Raw genomic sequence first — 15,229 nt, forward strand, 5'->3', positions numbered from 1 at the left:
GAATTGTAGTGACGTTATTCAATACAGTTACAAGTCTTTTTACTTATTGGCCATACTTTGATTATTTGAGCTGTAAAAAAATAAGATAAAATTATAGCTTTATGTTTAAATTTTTAAGTGAGCTCTGTTGAGGATGTTAGTAGTCCAAACAAATTCGTGAATTTGTGAATTTGTGAATTTTTAGAAATTTATTCATATATTTTTTGTTTGTCATTTTATTTTATAATAATTGTCATATTTCTCGACATCTGGTTGTGGCACCCAAATTACTCACCTTTGCGAACTATGAACAGGCTTTCTCCCCGAGCTATGAGGGGTTTTTTTAGCCCACAGGTGACTACCACGCCTGTCCCCAGTCCAAAACGCCGGGCCTTAGTGATAGGTGATTCTATCACCCACAGAGTCAGGTTGCAGATGCCGGCGGACATTAGATGTATTCCTGGGGCTAGAGCTCCTGACATTGCCTCCCACCTCAAGGTACTGACGCTGCAGAACGGTAAAAAAGATTAAGGAACATGTCGGCGCCAATGATGTCAGAATGAAGCATTCAGAAGTTACTAAAATGGCTATAGAGAGGACTTGTGACTTTGCCAGAAAGATGTGTCAGCATCGATTGGTGGTCTCTAGTCCCCTCCCTTCTCGGGGTGGTGATGAGGCATTTAGCAGGCTGACTTTGTTAAATAGGTGGCTGGCACAGTTTTGTAGACAGCGCGGCTTTAGTTTTGTTGACAGCTGGCCTTTTGGGGCAACGTGACTTGCTGATGCCGGACGGCCTTCACCCTACTGGGGAAGGTGCCGCCATCCTGTCTAGGAACATAGATGGAGCTTTACGGGGGGTAACATTAAGATTTTATAACAGGCCACATAGCGGGGGATTAAAGACCCTGCAGGGCTTATGACAAATATGGGTGTGGAATCCACTATCTTAGGGGGGAGTTTAGTGCAGAAAACCCACTGTGGTGATAATGGTTTTTCAGGGAGGGAACTTTATCAAGTTGACACTGTCGCTTGCTTTTGCAGACGTGTCCTTAAAAATCAAAGAGGGATATGTTTTGCAAACTCAATACCCATTACTATATTGGATGACATTGAAATTGAGGATGGTCCGCTGACTGTGCCTGCTACCTACAATCCGCGTGGAATGTCTCAAACCTAAACCTACTTCCAGGCATCTTATAAATGTTACTCTGGAACCACCCCTAAACCCGAACAGTCCAATTGTCAACTCTGAATCTTCTGATTATATTATGGACTGTAGTTGATTGAATCCCTAAATTCCTTGCAATTGAACGTTGGGAAGCATTGTTCTTAAACTGTTGGACTATTTCTTCATGCAGTTGTTCACAAAGTGGTGATCCTCACCCCATCTTTGCTTTAGAACAGCTGAACCTTTTGGGGATGCTCCTTTCATGACACTCACAATTAGTGTCCTCAGTTCCCAAACACTTATTGAGTGTTGTTAGAAGAAAAGGTGATGTAACACTGTGGTAAACATACCACTGTCCCAGCTTTTTTGAAACATGTTGCAGGCATCCATTTCAAAATGAGCAAATATTGCACAAAAACAATAAAGTTTATCAGTTTGAACATTAAATATCTTGTCTTTGTGGTGTATTCAATTGAATATAAGTTGAAGAGGATTTGCAAATCATTGTATTCTGTTTTTAGTTACATTTTACACAACATCCCAACTTCAGTGGAATTGGGGTTGTATCATTCTTGCTGCCTCAATCCTTGTCATGCCATGATTGATGACATGATCTACAACCATTGCTCTAATCTCATTCGAGACTCTTAGCAGTTGCTGTCTTGGTCCTTGTCCTTGTCCTCGATCCCGTTCTCCAACAACTCTCAAACGGGGCCCATGGCCACCTCTCAAAAGTGGTACTTGTCACCTGCCATTCCTTTGACCACGTCTTCCTCCTCTTCCTTCTCCTACTTGACCTCTGTGGTGCCCACCAGCCTGCTCCATGTTGTATCGCTACAGATGTTACTGTGGATGCCACTTATGTATACCCATACCACAAAGTCAGCTCAATCATCAGTAACAAATTGGTGTCACAGGTGGTGTCAGTCATTATCGTCATCCTGAAACTTTCATGATCTGAACATGGTCATCCTCAGTTTCCATAAGACTATGCTTTAAGACTAATGCAACAGTTACTTGTCACTTTGAGCAGTTGTATCAATTGATAGTTAGATTATTGTAATGAAATGAATAGACAGCCATCTCAAATGTAATGTGTGAATTGCATTTTGAAAATGGTTATACTTTGATGTGTCATTTTGAACATGTGATTATAGTTCAATGGACAAATGATCTTTGGTTTATGTGAATTGTATCCAAGACATTGGAAAAAGTCTTAGTTTTGACAAAAGTGCATTTTGATCATTGGTTGTGAGTTTTGTATCTAGAGTTGTGAAAAGTGTCATCAAGGTTCTGAAACTAGGGTCAAAGCAATTGACAAAAACTGTAGTTTCCAGTTCACCTAGCGTGTGTAGCGGCTGTACTCCCTCTCACCTGTGTTGTGTTTCTGTTGTGACTCCTCCCACTCGCTCCTCAGAGAAAAGCCATGTGAACACGGGGAGAACATGCTGAAACTCCACCGTGAGACCGTTTTTACAGGCTGCCTGAAAATGTAGCTGTATTTCTTACATTGGAAGAAGTCAGGAATCCGTTATTTTCAGGAGACATGGACTTTTTATTCTGGGCAACATGTCCTTTAAATTCATTAGGTTTTGCTTTTTAACTGAAGTAAGAATGAAATCAGGGACCTGTTGGTTCTTTGAAAATGCACCAAAACAAAACAAAGCAAACATTTTATGTTAAAAAAAAGACAATTTATTAAAATGACATATTTACAGGTAATAAAAAAATAAAGTTGATTAGATGATCTCTGGAGGCTGCTTGAAGGTCAGGGTCGAGACTGCTTGGCCTTTTTAACCTGCACACAGAAACATAAAGAAACATATTATGACTTTCTACACGACATCAGCTGCATGACGTCAAAAATCCAATATGTTTTCCTTCTGTTTACTCACCTTCCTGTTGGGCTTCCACGTTGGGTGGAGCTGGTAATGCAGCCGACTTTCTTTTCTTGACTCTTCGTAGTATTTCTCCTTCTGTGCTGAAGAAAGAGAATGCCACTGCAAACACAAGAGAGCACACGGTCAGATAACACGCTCACTGACACCACCACGAGATCGTGCACATGCACGTGCACACACACTCACCATCTGCCCCAAGAGTTTGTTAAGGATGGCACAGTCACGCACATTATGTTGTGCCACCACAAGAGGGTGCTGCTCCTTCCTAAAGATCATAAATGCATTGGGGGGTTTTTTAACATAAGGTTTGGGGTCAGAGCTGCTGGGAGAGACGTCGGGTCCCGGAGAGGCTGGAGAACTGGGAGCAGCAACGGAGGTAGAAGAAGCAGGAATGGAGGGAGTCCGGTACAGCGTGGGAGGGGCAGCGGTGTCGGCAGCCGGGTATAATGTGGGAGGGGCAGCAGTGTAGGGAGCAGGGTACCGTGTGGGAGGGGCAACAGTGTAGGGAGCAGGGTACCGTGTGGGAGGGGCAGCAGTGTAGGGAGCAGGGTACCGTGTGGGAGGGGCAACAGTGTAGGGAGCAGGGTACCGTGTGGGAGGGGCAGCAGTGTAGGGAGCAGGGTACCGTGTGGGAGGGGCAACAGGCAACAACGTAGACTGTGGCTTAGGAGCGCTGACAGTCTGAGGTCCTCCGAGGTCCATGATCACGGGATCCTGATCCTGGAGATACAAACACAACCAGTGATTACAAGATGTCATCTGTCCACATTTTCACCAGTCCATCTCTCCATCCATTAAAATTCTTAATCACAACGGCTCCTTTTCTCATTTACAAAATAAAGTATCATTAGGAGTACTGAGAAGTATTAGTACTCATCTGTTTGTGATACTGTGTGAGTGGTGGATCTGTTAAATCTACATCCATGTGTTACTGAAAACACACAGCATTTAATGTTTTTGTTTTTATTTGTTCCGTCAGGTGGAACTGAAGACAAACTTCCTGCTTTTATGACACTTTAAATTGTTTTGTAACTTTTCATTTATGATGTAATGACAAAATAAAAATATATATATAACTAAAAAAAATAAAACTAAATAAAAATACTCCTGCTGACTGTGTTCTGTCCAACTCTACCTGTTCTTCCACAGGAGGTGCAGGAGGAGGCGCTGTGTGTTCGGGGTCTCTGGGATCGCGGAAACAGCGCATCATCACCTCGGCCATGTGGACCAGCCGGTCAGTCTCATGGTCATGATGAAGCAGATCCATGAACAAAGTCTGGGAATAATCCACGACGTCCACTGGAGACAGAACACAACATCAATAATGATGATTATTTTAGTTATAGAAAATTACAGAAAAACATCAAATACAACAGTTTAAAATTTAAATGACCATAAAACAAGATGAGTTCAAATGGAACTAATGTGAAAAACACTTTAAGTAAAGTTAAATGATCTACAAAGACAATTCAAGCTAAAATTTCAATGTAAAAACTAGAAAAGCACTTGGACAGAACATGACTCAGCTGAATAATAACAACCAACCTTCACCTGGTTTTAATGTCCCTGTAGTCTGTTTTGTGGTGGAGGTGATGGTCTAGTGGGTAAGTGCTGGGCTTGAGACCAGAGGATCTTTGGATAAACCCCTGAAGAAAAGTAACAACAAATTTAATATTCTGCACAAAATAGCTCACCTTTAATGACAAGAAAATAACAGGACACTCAGTGTGTGTGTGTGTGTGTGTGTGTCACTCTGCCAGTGGATTAAAATTAATTTTAAGCCTGAATTCAGCAGGATATTTAATTATTGAGTTTAAGATGTCATTAAGGGAACTCTTGAAAGAACCCAATTCCACAATGTTAAAGAAAAAGGGATGAAAAAAAAACTTTGGCAAATTTGGAACTTCCTCACAATTCAAATATTCCCTGATGTAAAGACCATCTATGCAAAACATACTGACAAAATTCAGCCAAAATTCTTAACAAAATTCTTTTAGATTTACAGCACCGCCCTTGTGGAGAGGTGCAGATGCTACACATTCACAACTACTGAAAAATCACAAATCTGTTTTCTGAGAAATTCACAAAGTACCAGACGGGAACCTGTAGTTACATGAAACACACAGCAGAGGTCATGTTCTGCACATATTTCAAAGAACAGGAGTGGTTTTGTCTTTGTTTTTTGTTTGTTTTTTTCTTTCTGCCCCCTCTACACGTGTGCAACACTGTGCAAATCTTTTAGGCCCATTTCAGTTGTATGCGTAAACTGAGATAATTTTACTGTAAATTACTGGAAAAATGAAAGTCAATGCCAGATTATTGTGAGCAGAGATGAAACCTAATCAGATGAGAGAAAAACACAAACACATGCAGTATTTGACCACTGAACCTGTGCATTTGAACTAATTGTGTAAAAGTTTATTTTGAAGGTGTTTCGAATACAATGAACTGGTCCAAATACAAACACTATAATTCATCCAGTTAATGCAAACAGACGATTACATTAACTGGATGAATTATAGTTTGTATAGGCTCAATATTAGTGAAGCCTAATTTTTCAAATTAGACAGCTTAAGATTTGCCTTCAAGTCAGGGTCAGTCTTGATTAGATCCTGATGTCGTTTTCATAAATGATACTTTAAAATAGATATTTTTACAGAGTAGGAAAAATCACCTCTGATAAATGTGTAAAAGCTGAGAAATAACTTTGTTTTTAGATCACCTTACTTGAGCTCAGAGTTCTGACGGCAAATTACAAAGTGAAATCCACTGAACATGAGCAAAAAATTTCAAGTAATTTATTTTTTAGTTTATGTCATGACAAATGACATGATGAGGCAACTTCAGAAACAAACACATCTCTGTGTCTCTTCAACACTTTGTATTTGCCAATTTACATTTCATTCACATTTTGTTTTAATCCTAATTGTCTTCAGCAACATTTTGGGTGTCACTGCCATAAATGTTTAGTGTGCCAACATTAAAATGATGTTATTATAAATAAAACATAGCTGTGAAAATAAACTAAACTGCTTTCTGTTTTGTTTTCTCACCTGCTGCCTGGACAACAGGAACATTCTATTTTTAATTCATATTAATTTACTGTCTTTAATATAAAAAACTTGTTTTATCTCAGTGACATTATCATGTTGCTTCACAATATTTTACTCAGATACAGTAAATCCAGATGGAAATAGGCTGTGTACTTATTGATGCACTTTTGATTAAGTGATTTCAATTTGCACACCTTATTCTGTTCATTTATAGCAGCTTAGTAATTTATATACAATATTTGGTGTGTATTTATGTCATTTAAATTTACCTGTTTGACAAAACTGAGAGACAAATGCTGCTTATTTCTGCAAAGGTGTTGACAGTTCAGTGGTTGATGTGTTTCTGAATTAAGTCTGTCTGTTTTCTCACAGCAACGTCAGTTTGCTGCTCCAACGTCAGCAGATGAATTGTTGTCTGGTTACCATGGAGACATGTCTGATATTTAAAGCAACATGCACATCATATGTTACGCAACAGTTTTAGCAAAAATGCTATCTTCGATGGTTTTTTCCTGGTATTCAGAGTTTAAATGAATGGAAATCAAAAATGTACTCAAAGTGCAGTTTTTTTAAAGGGACCATAGACTTTACTTTTTTTTACAAGCTGAATGACTGTGGCCTTATGAGTGTTACCAAACAGAAGAAAGTTGCTGTTTGGTTTTTCCTCACCTGCAACAGGACTTATATTAATTTACTGTCATTAATGTAAAAACTTTAATTTCAGTGATATTATCATGTTGCTTCACACTATTTTACTCAGAAACAATAAATCCAGATGGAAATAGGCTGTGTACTTACTGTTTGCACTTTTGATTAAGTGATTTCAATTTGAACACCTTATCCTGTTCATTTACAGCAGCTTAGTAATTTACATACAACACTTATTCATAATTTGGTGTGTATTTATGTCATTTGTTATTTCAGTTTACCTGTTTGACAAAACTGAGAGACAAATGTTCCTTATTTCTCCAAAGGTGTTGACAGTTCAGTGGTTGATGTGATTCTGAATTTAAAGTCTGTCTGTTTTCTCACAGCAACGTCAGTTTGCTGCTCCAACGTCAGCAGATGAAGTGTTGTCTGGTTACCATGGAGACATGTCTGCTATTTAAAGCAACATGCACATATATGTTTCTCAACAGTTTTAGCAAAAATGTTATCTTTGATGGTTTTTTTTTTCTGGTATTCAGAGATTAAATAAATGGAAACCCAAATGCACTCAAAAGGATTTTTTTTTTTTTTTTTACAAGCTCAATGATTGTGGCCTTATGAGTGTTATCCAACAGAAGAAAATTACTGTTTTTTCTCACCTGCAACAGGACTTAATTCATGTTAATTTAGTGTCCTTAATGTTAAACTTGTTTTATTTCAGTGATATGTTGCTTCGCAATATTTTACTCAGATACAGTAAATCCAGGCGGAAATAGGCTGTGTACTTACTGTTTGCACTTTTCATTAAATGATTTCAATTTGCACACCTTTTTCTGTTCATTTACAGCAGCTTAGTAATTTATATACAACACTATTCATAATTTGGTGTGTATTTATGTCATTTAAATCATTTCAATTTACCTGTTTGACAAAATTGAGAGACAAATGTTCCTTGTTTCTTCAAAGGTGTTGACAGTTCAGTGGTTGATGTGTTTCTGAATTAAGTCTGTTTTCTCACAGCAACGTCAGTTTGCTGCTCCAACGTCAGCAGATGAATTGTCTGGTTACCATGGAGACATGTCTGATATTTAAAGCAACATGCAAATCATCTATGTTTCTCAACAGTTTTAGCAAAAATGTTATATTTGATGGTTTTTCTGGTATTTAGAGTTTAAATAAATGGAAACCAAAATCCACTCAAAGTAGTTTTTTGATTTTTTTTTTTTTTTAAACAAGCTGAATGATTGTGGCTTTATGAGTGTTATCCAACAGGTTTGGTTTTTCTCACCTGCAACAGAACTTAATTCATGTTAATTTAGTGTCACTAATGTAAAAACTTTATTTTAGTGATATGTTGCTTCACAATATTTTACTCAAATACAGTAAATCTCGATGGAAATAGCCTGTGTACTTACTGTTTGCACTTTTGATTAAGCGATTTCAATTTGAACACCTTATTCTGTTTACAGCAGCTTAGTAATTTATATACAACACATTCATAATTTGGTGTGTATTTATGTCATTTAAATCATTTCAATTTACCTGTTTGACAAAGTTGGGAGACAAATGTTGCTTATTTCTCCTAAGTTTTTTTCTGGTATTCTGAGTTTAAATAAATGGAAACCCAAATGCACTTAAAGTAGTTTTCAAAAGGGACCTTTTTTTTTTTTAAAACAAGCTGATTGTGATGAAAGTGTTACCCAATTGAAAATGAAGCACTGATGATCTTCATCATCACCCCTTCAATTTCCAACTTTGCACTCATCTCTGTCAGACCTCCAACACACTCATAACATACTCTTCCTTTAAAATGGCCCCAATACCACTTCTCTTCCTATCCTCACCATGACACAACTTGAACCCACCGTCTATGGTTCTGCTCTTATTTCCCTTCCACTTGATCTCCTGCACTCACAAGATGTCTACCCTGCTCCTCTCCATCATATCAGCCAGCTCTCTCCCTTTACCAGTCATACTGCCAACATTTAAAGTCCCAACTTTCACTTCCATCCGTCTAGTTTTGCTCTTCTCCTGCTGTCTGTGGACATGTTTTCTTCCTCTTCTTTTTCTTCTTTGGCCAGCAGTAGCCCATGTCCGCCAGCACCCTGTTGCACTCAAAAAGAGATACTTGCTCAGTAAACATAAAAAAAAAAAAAAATTATGTAAAGTATTTCCATCCAAGTAAAATACGTTAACCTAGCCAGATTTGAAAAGGTAAATATAGACCTAAATGTAAATTTGTTGGGTCAACATGATTAATTTGCGGTACTGTTACCATGGTTTAGGCCAACTAGATTTGTAAGGGTAAATGTAACAAAAATAAAAAGCAAGTCCCTTTGGCTGCTCGCTTGTTTTCACTCGGGGTCACCACAGCAAATCTGAGGTGGATCTGCATGTTGAATTGGCACAGGTTTTACACCAGAGGCTCTTCCTGACGCAACTCCACATTACACAGAGAAACGTGGCAGGAGTGGGGTTTGAAACAGGAACCTTTTGTACTGAAACCAAGCGCATTAACCACTTGGCCACCACCCCTGCTCTTTAAGTAGTTACAACTACTTTTAAAATAGTACAGTTACATGTCACACTTAACTTTGCTGTGTGGGATCAGCACAATTTATGCAGATCCACCTTGGATTTGCTATAGCGACCCCAACCGCAAACAGGAAAGCAGCCAAAGGGACTGAGTAACACTGTTTCTGGCTACATTAACACATTTTACTTTAGGTGGAAATACTTTCCATAATTTTATTATGTTCACTGAGCAAATGACACGATTTGAATGTGTTCACTCTTAAAACTTGATTCTATATCATACAACCCCAATTCCAATGAAGTTGGGACATTGTGTGAAATGTAAATAAAAACAGTACAATGATTTGCAAATCCTCTTCAACATATATTCAGTTGAATACACCACAAAGACATTTAATGTTCAAACTGATGGACTTTTTTGTTTTTGTGCAAATATTTGCTCATTTTGAAATGGATGCCTGCAACACATTTAAAAACAGCTGAGTGTCATGATTGGGTATAAAAGGAGCCCCAAAGGCTCAGCCGTTCACAAGCAAAGGTGGGGTGAGGATCACAATTTTGTGAACAACTGCGTGAAAAAAGTCCAACAGTTTAAGAACAATGTTTCACAGCGTTCAATTGCAAGGAATTTAGGGATTCCATAATCTACAGTTCATAATATAGTCAGAAGACTCAGAGAAACTGTAAAACTTTCTACACGTAAGCGGCAAGGCTGAAAACCAACATCCAAAAACTCCGCCACCTTCTCTGGGCCTGAGCTCATTTGAAATGGACAGACGTAAAGTGAAAAAGTGTGCTGTGGTCTGATGAGTCCACATTTCAAATTGTTTTTGGAAATCATGGACATCGTGTCCTCTGGACAAAAGAGGAAAAAGACTAACCAGACTGCTATCAGCTCAAAGTTCAAAAGCCAGCATCTGTGATGGTATGGGGGTGTGTTAGTGCCCATGGCATGGGCAACTTACACATCTGTGATGGCACCATCAATGCTGAAAGGAGCAACACATGCTGCCACCCAGGCAACGTCTTTTTCAGGGACGTCCCTGCTTATTTCAGCAAGACAATGCAAAGCCACATTCTGCATGTGGTACAACAGCGTGGCTTTGTAGTAAGTGTGTGGGTACTAAACTGACATGCCTGCAGTCCAGACCTGTCGCCCATTGAAAATATGTGGCACATTATGAAGCGCATAATACGACAACGGAGACCCCGGACCGTTGAAAAACTGAGGTCGTACATCAAGCAAGAATGGGAAAGAATTCCACCTACAAAGCTTCAACAATTATTGTCCTCAGTTCCCAAATGCTTATTGAGTGATGTTAGGACAGGTGATGTAACACAGTGGTAAACATACCACTGTCCCAGCTTTTTTGAAACGTGTTGCAGGCATCCATTTCAACATGAGCAAATATTTGCACAAAAACAATAAAGTTTATCAGTTTGAACTTTGAATATCTTGTATTTGTGCTGTATTCAATTGAATGTAGGTTGAAGAGGATTTGCAAATTATTGTATTCTGTTTTTATATTTTACACAATGTCCCAACTTCACTGGAATTGGGGTTGTACAAGCTACATATTAGACTTACATTCATGTAACATAAAAATCAACACCCATGTTAGTTTTTTTTTTTTTTGAGTGTGGGCAATGGCAGTGGTGGCAGTCATTGTTAATCCGTGCCTCAAACGATCTGGTATTGTCATTAGATTTGTGCTCTGCAGATACAGCCCTCATTTATCTGGGCTTGGGACTGGCACTCAGAATGTACTGGCTGCACACTCCATGTGACCGAATTTGACATGTTATATTATCATATATACACAAAATAGATGCCAGCACTATAGTCCTGTCTGAAATGTAGCTGGTGAGAAAACATAACATAAAATATACTAAAGTCAACCACAGAAAATTTACATTTGAAGTAATGGGGTATTTTTACTCACCACTAATAATTTCCACAATTTGGAGTCATTGATGTTCTCTATAGGAGTATGTGTAATATTGTATGTATTTCTTCCTGTTTTAAGTTCAGGTTTATATTTCTTGTGCATCCATAGGAATTGTATTTCATTCTCATTCGTTTTAGATTATAATGTTAAGGCTTGTGGAAGTCCCAGAGCACAGAGGATACCTGGACAGCAGTTTAACTCCTGTTACACACATAATCTGTACTTGTTAAAAAAAAAAAAAAATCCCAGACTGTTCATAAATATTCTTTACTCAAAACCCTATAAAGTAGTGCATTTTCTGTTACATCAGTTAGCGGCTCTTCTGATTAAATTCAATCAGCTGCTGAAAAGAAAAAAAAAAAAATCTCCAAATTAAATGAAACATCACATTTATTAACATACTGTACATGAAATTATGACTTCCGGTTTACAGAACAGATGTGTTAGAACAGCTGAGAGTTAACTACAACAATGTATTCTTCAGACAGTAACAACCTGCACAGCTTGAAATGTTGCGTTGGGTGAATCCTCTGAATTGCAGATGGTTACTAATGGCTTCAGAGAAAAAGTCTTTTTGTGTGTAAAAATTACACCACATGGATTATCAGGACTTTTCTTCTGGTTGGTCACAATATGGTATGTTTTTTCGCAGAAGATCCTTCCTGGGTCGAACCACTGAGAAACAAAAACAGTTAAGCAGCTATTTATCAAGCTGTAATATAAATAAAATGTGGCATGTCAGCACTGAATATTTGAGGTATACATGATGCTCACTTGCATGTTAAAAAAAAATTGAAATTATTAATTACGTACAGACATGGTTTTCTCCAACATGCTCTACTTGTAACACAGATTGTCGAAGAAAAACTTCAACATCGGAGGCCAGTTTGATCATCTGGAAAATCAAGGTAAAACAAACACTCAGGAGGCAAAGGAAAAGGATGATGTGATGACGACAGTGGCGCAGGCACATATACAGTATATCAGTATAAAATGATGAAGTACACCTCTCTCAAAATACAATGAATAAAGCAATGTTCATAACACTAGTACAAACAATGGATACCAAAAATGAAATCGTCGACACTTTACCTTTTCAATGTCTTCATGTGAAGTCTCACTTTTGTTTTTCCGGAATTCCTCATTGATTTTTAACCTTCCGGCTTTTTTTTTTTTTTTTTTTTTTGGGGGGGGGGGGAGGAGGAGAAATAAATATATAAATAAAGTTTAGCATTCGATGTTTCAAAAGCATGCATTATTGCTTGATAAAATAGTTAATAATATTGCTGAAGCAATTAGTCAATTAATTAGAGACTACTCGTAAATCAAAAGAAAAATAATCCTGCTCTCCTGGTAATTAAGCTTTTGTCAAGAAAAAATAAGACATCAAGATGGTCAAACATTGACCGTTTCCAGTGGATTTGCCCCTTTTCTGATTTACATCACTGTAATTCAAGTACCTTTGTAATTTAGACTGTTGGTCAGACAAAAATAAACTGAAGCCATCACCTTGGTTTGTGGAAAAATGGAAGTTATTTTAATGATTTTTCAGTGACATTTTAAAGATGAACTAAAGATTTCTAAAGATAATCCACACAGAAATGGCTAAATATTCCACAATTGACCAGTCTCAAAACTTGGTTGTGTCTATTTCAAATTTATTGTTAAAACCAAATCCTACGAGCACTAAGTATAAATATATATAATGGTGATTACTGAGCCTCGTAGTGGCCTTTACACAGGTACTGTGTATGCTGCATGGAGCAGGGCAAAACCTCTGACTTCCTCCCAGTGAATTCTGGAGTTCATCATGGATGTGTTCTGGCTCCTTTTCTGTTCAAAACTCACATGGACTGAGTACTGGGAGGGTTTTAGAAAACAGTGGTTTAGCTGCCTTTATTAAAGGAAGGGCATACTGACCTTGACTTTGCAGACAATGATGTGATCATTGCAAAATCTATGTATATCCCAAATGCAGCACTTGAGAATCTGAGTAAAGAGTCAGAGAGTCTGCTTTTGGGATGGTCCTCCATCAAGACTAAGATCCAGGGTTTCAATGACTTGCTAAACTCATCCATGAGAAGAATCAGGCCATGGGCTAGTATGGTCCCCTGTGCACCCCCCGCAAACCATATAAATTTGGTATCATTAGAAAGCTTAAGACATCTAGATTACAAAAATAACTGGTAATAGTAAAAATACTGGGATTCACTATAACATATGACAACATTAGTTTACTACCTTGTCATTAACCACCCTATTATGGAATACAAAACTGTCAAAGAATGCCTGCAATTAGCAGAAGAGGCCACATATGAAGCAGGTCAAGAGTATGTCATTACAACCTTCAACATGGGGGCCACAGGTTTTTCAGGCTGATTCCAGATCAGAGGGCATGCCTTCATACAAACCTCCAAGCCATGCCATGACTTCTTCATGTGTGGTTTCTTCTGCTACTGGCAGGCATTCTTTGATAGATAGACAAGATTCATCATCATCATTGGACATAGCTGTACAGTGAAATTCTCTTTGAGCACAGTCCTTTTCACAGCAGCAGGAATAAAAGGTTAAGTAATAAAAATAAAATACAATTTAAAATGTAAAGGATATAATATTCATTAAATATTAAATGCAGAGTGAAGGGGCAAAGGTCCAGGTGAGGCTTTTTGCAGATCTTTCACAGCCTTGGGGAAGAACATGTTCTTTTTTTTTTTTCATTTTTGTAATCTAGACATCCTAAACTTTGTAATGACACCAAATCTATAGGGTTGGGGGGCAGGGGTGCACACGGGACCATGCTGGCTGATGGCCTCATTGTGGTCGCTTGTATTTCTGAAATCGTTTTCCCAATTTGTGCATTAATTGTCACAAGTAAATGAGTGCTGCAACCACCCAGCCACCAAGGCAACCTCTGTGTTTTTTTTTAACCAACGAATAACCTCAAGAAATAAAAACAGTCAAAATTTGGCATTAATCTTGTTTTGGGGTTGCTGCACGATAACCTTAAACAGCATGTATTTGCAAAATGATACTTACAGTTTCTAACATTCCCAAACAACACAGTAATTGCAAACGAAATACAAAATATTAAATATGGTTTAATTTTTGGAAAAACGTCGAAAAGAGACGTGATACCTGTGAGTGCTCTGTCATCGTCTCTGAACACAGCCAGCCTCGTCCTGTGCAAAGCTTTGAACACACTCAGCACCTGCGTTTAATCATTCAGCAAACGGACTTTGTTGTATGAACTCTGTTAAAAAAAATAATAAAGAAACAAACTATTTTAAGCACAAATATCTCACCTTCAAACGAGTGCCCATGCCGAAGGAAGCTAGGTGAGCTCACTTCCGGTTTTGAGCTTGACCAATCTTCTTCTTCTTCTTCTAATAGATTCCGGCAGGCTATACGCTGGCGTAGCATAATGCTGCCCCCCACAGGTAATAGTTAAATACTTTATCTCTTGTTAGACTCTCAAATAGAGGTTGGTGGATTGGAGGAACTTAATCACAGCTTTGTCCACTAAATGCGAGTAACTGCCCTAAGAAAAAATTGACCTAAAAGAAAACTCAGTCAATCCACAGTCTGACAAATCTTTAAACAATTTCCGCCTATCACTAGAATACATAGGACAGCACATTAAAACATGATGAACACTTTCCAACTGACCACACTGACACAACCCATCTGGATGTTTTCCAATCACTTTTAAATATGCTGCCAATCCACAATGCCCCAGTCTCAATCTAATCAATTTGACTTGATCCTTACGACAGGATGAGGAGAGGAGTCTGTTTCAAAATGACGCTTTACGTACCGCCAATGAGCTCGCAGGATGACAAAACAACGAGAGGACAACACAACCAGTTACCGATATAAACCTGTAAAACCCACTCAGGCGTGACAGCAGCGCTGGGATCAGCAGTATTCTATTTAACTCAAAATAAGGTTGGAATCATGAGAAATCTGGGCGTAAGATAATTACTAAATCCAGTAGAT

The 15,229-nt window shown here is 38.2% G+C and overlaps 1 protein-coding gene across 1 annotated transcript; it reads right to left on the bottom strand.

The window, feature by feature from the left end:
• Window positions 1-11,608: 11,608 nt before the first annotated feature.
• Window positions 11,609-14,595, bottom strand: lyrm7 (LYR motif containing 7). Its single transcript, XM_034185550.1, has 5 exons — window positions 14,536-14,595; window positions 14,369-14,441; window positions 12,326-12,396; window positions 12,047-12,128; window positions 11,609-11,908 (listed from the first exon to the last, which is right to left on the bottom strand). The coding sequence occupies exons 1-5, from the start codon at window positions 14,551-14,553 to the stop codon at window positions 11,838-11,840; spliced, it is 315 nt and encodes a 104-aa protein (XP_034041441.1). The 5' UTR covers window positions 14,554-14,595; the 3' UTR covers window positions 11,609-11,837.
• Between the last annotated feature and the right edge of the window lie 634 nt (window positions 14,596-15,229).

The sequence above is a fragment of the Thalassophryne amazonica genome, chromosome 13, assembly GCF_902500255.1.
Source record: "Thalassophryne amazonica chromosome 13, fThaAma1.1, whole genome shotgun sequence".
NCBI classification, from domain to species: Eukaryota; Metazoa; Chordata; class Actinopteri; order Batrachoidiformes; family Batrachoididae; genus Thalassophryne; species Thalassophryne amazonica.